Here is a 3,141-nt window from a genome sequence, read left to right as displayed (position 1 = left end):
ACCAGTTGTCATATATGAGGGTCCTCCGTTTCTTATCAATGAAGCCTGGGTTGAGGCTGCAATGGACTATGGCTCGTATGAAAAAGTGGTTACAAATTTCTATCCCAGACTTTTGGGCGCTTTTGATCGGTCTAATGCAACCTATGATGTTTTCATTGATCGCAAAAGAAATGGAACATGTGCTTTTTCCTCATATCGCGCATATTTTACCTTCAAACTCACTGAGAGCATATGCAAAAAAATTTTTTTAGTTGCATCGTTAAGCGGCCTGCAGCATTTTGTATCTGAAGAATCTTCTGATTTTGTTTCACAAAAATATCGCACGAAATATTCCATTTCTCCCTCATCAAAACCGAACCAATCGATTGAAGGCCAAAAAGGAGCCGAAAACTTTATCTACAAAAAATTAAGCTCCACTCGGAATATATTGAACGAGATAGAAAAGTTTCACTTTTTAAGGTGGAATGTTGATCTTGTTGATACGATGTTCAGATATCTAGTTGAAATTGGAAATGGCGTGTTTGAAACCAAAGAGCATGTGTTTTTCAGAGACCTAAAAGTAGCTTATGATCGATTTCAAATTCACAAGAAGAAAAATACTTTCAACGCCGTTCCTAAAAACATAGCCGATAATAGACCCATAAGAGCATCTTTTTGTGATAATGTTAATTTCTTTTTCAAGTTTGGGTCTCACGAAAAGCTATCCGCTAACGACACGTTTTATTGCGACCTTCCCAAGTTCGAGTATCAAGATGGTGTTTATGGTCGTGAAGAGTTCTGGGAATTTTCAAACTCAATTTTTCATTTCTTGGAAACCGAAACCGTTTATCAGCCATGCTTTATAGACCAAGAAATTCCTTTAATTTCATATTTGGATTCGCTGATATTTCGCGTCATGCCAATGGTAGACAAATTTGATTCACTTGATGTCCATAAAATGGGCTTTCTTTACACATTTTTTACCAAAACACTGCGTTTATTGAAATATGACAATAATCTGCTTATGTACCAAAAAGTTCTCATTTTATTCGAGATTTTCAAAACCTACAAAGAAATATACGCTCGCCATTTAAAGGCCTCTCTGAATAACGATCAATACAAGTTTAGGCTTATTAATGATTGGATTTTTGAAAGGCTATCACCCTATGTATATTTCAATCCAATTGATCTTCCCGAAAGAACTTTACCAGCATATGTGGGATCTATTGAGTTTCGTCCTGAAGATACCGCAATTACCTCTAAATTAGTCTCCATATTGTTTAAAAACAGCAAAGACCCTCCGAATCCAGCTGAAATGCGACAATTTTTTCAATTGAATCTAATTAATTACCACGAAGAAGGTATAAAGTATGACAAATATCTAAAGGATGACAAAGAATATCCAAAGTATGATCAAGCTCAGTTAAAAAGAATGGCATATATTTTGACAGTAATTTCGAACCCTATTAGCATTGAGAATTCCAATAATACCGTGCTTCCAGAAATCTTCTTACTTGACCGACATTATTACAATCTTTTACATATGCTTTGTAAAATAACACGTAATTATGGCGGTTTAAATATTCCACGCCCAAATCATCCTTTGTATTTCGGTGTTTACATTGGTACTAAGCGCCATTTTAATTTAAAAACAGATGGTTACAGCAATCATAAAGAAATCGCATCAATATCGTCGAAAGAAAAACGGCCTTTGGAGTTAATCAATTTGAGGCACAAATTTTCGTCTATTTTTTACCTCTTGACGTATCTACAAGAAGATCATGTTTTCATCTTATCTGAACTTGGAATGGAAATCATTTATACTTTCATCCTAAACCCATCGATATATATTGACAATTCAGCGATGGCTCTACCTCCAGTTATCCAATATTTTTTGTGTTGGAAGGATAAAATACTCGCAGAAATTTCGACAGACAAAGATGACATTCAGAAATTAAGGCTTTTGGCAAATTACCAGATCATTCTCAATCACTTGATGTCGATTGAAAAAAGAGACCTCGACATTGGTGATCTTGAGAATGTTTTTGTGGGTCAATATCAGCCGATTTTCGCCTTTCTCAAGCTTAATACGCTGATACTTGAGGAAAAGTTTTCTAACCTGACCAATAGCCATGACGTCTATTTGTCGGTGATATCGAATTTTGAGCTCATAAAGTCGTTCTTTTTCAAGGAAGAAATTGAATATGTGCTTAAAATGTATTATGACCATTGGAAATTTCTCTCCTCTAAATCAAGATGTGCAGCCCAGACAGAAAAAGGAATCCAAAATTTGGTGAACGGAAATTTTCTGATCGATGGAGAACGCATCGAACTTTCGGGGCTCCCCTTCCCCAACCACCGTTTATGGAAAATGATGGACGTCAAAGACAAACGTGATTATAACATTGAATTTGCTCTATATAAGCGCCTATCTGATGGGTTAATATTCTCAATCTTCAAACATAACGACCTGAATTTGGCGATTCATGAAAACGATGCATTTTTACTAAAGAATGGTGAAGTAATAGCCATTCTTTTTTCCTATAGCTTAAATCTTTGCGATGAAAAAATGAACAAGAAAGTTGCATTCAATAGCAAAATGGTAGGATCAGACGATGGTATCATTGGATTCAAAACYAATAGTACTGATTCAGATCAGAAAATTATTTACCTTTTTGATTTACATGGATCAGTCTTTGGAGTGATTTATGACGAAAATACTCTGGTTTTGAAAAACTCGTCCAAGTTTGTGGGAAATGTATCGAGCCCACTTCCCTGCTCTTTTTACATAAATCTGTTCTGCTCTTTCGCTTCTGAATCGCAATCGTTGCTTCATGTTTTTTTAATCCGTGGGGTTCTTTTTAACTTTGCAGCAGACTCGTACATTTTCATACTAGAAAGTGAGGCTCAATCCTTTTATTTCTTCAATAGTTACAATGGCCCAATAAAAGACTTTTACGCCATGAAAGAAGGGAGTGACGAGTATTTTCTTTTTATCAATGGTGAGAAATTCAAGATCCACTCTCCTGCTGGGATCGAGGGAAATTTCTTCGTCTCCTCAAACTTGCCCTTTTTATTTGTGTCGATTGAAAATTCCTTCCACATTATCATTCCGGTACCTCTGTCACCACCTGGAGATTCATACAAGTTTACTTTTGTCAA

The 3,141-nt window shown here is 35.8% G+C and overlaps 1 protein-coding gene across 1 annotated transcript; it reads left to right on the top strand.

The window, feature by feature from the left end:
* Nucleotides 1-61: 61 nt before the first annotated feature.
* DI09_241p10 (uncharacterized protein) lies at nt 62-3,141 on the top strand (the record flags this gene model as incomplete). The annotated part of the gene is made up of 1 exon (XM_013382906.1): nt 62-3,141. A coding segment is annotated over one exon (3,080 nt), but the record flags the coding sequence as incomplete, so codon positions are not given.

Source organism: Mitosporidium daphniae (genome assembly GCF_000760515.2).
Source record: "Mitosporidium daphniae strain UGP3 chromosome Unknown contig-241, whole genome shotgun sequence".
NCBI classification, from domain to species: Eukaryota; Fungi; Microsporidia; genus Mitosporidium; species Mitosporidium daphniae.
This window is presented reverse-complemented; position numbering and strand designations above follow the sequence as displayed.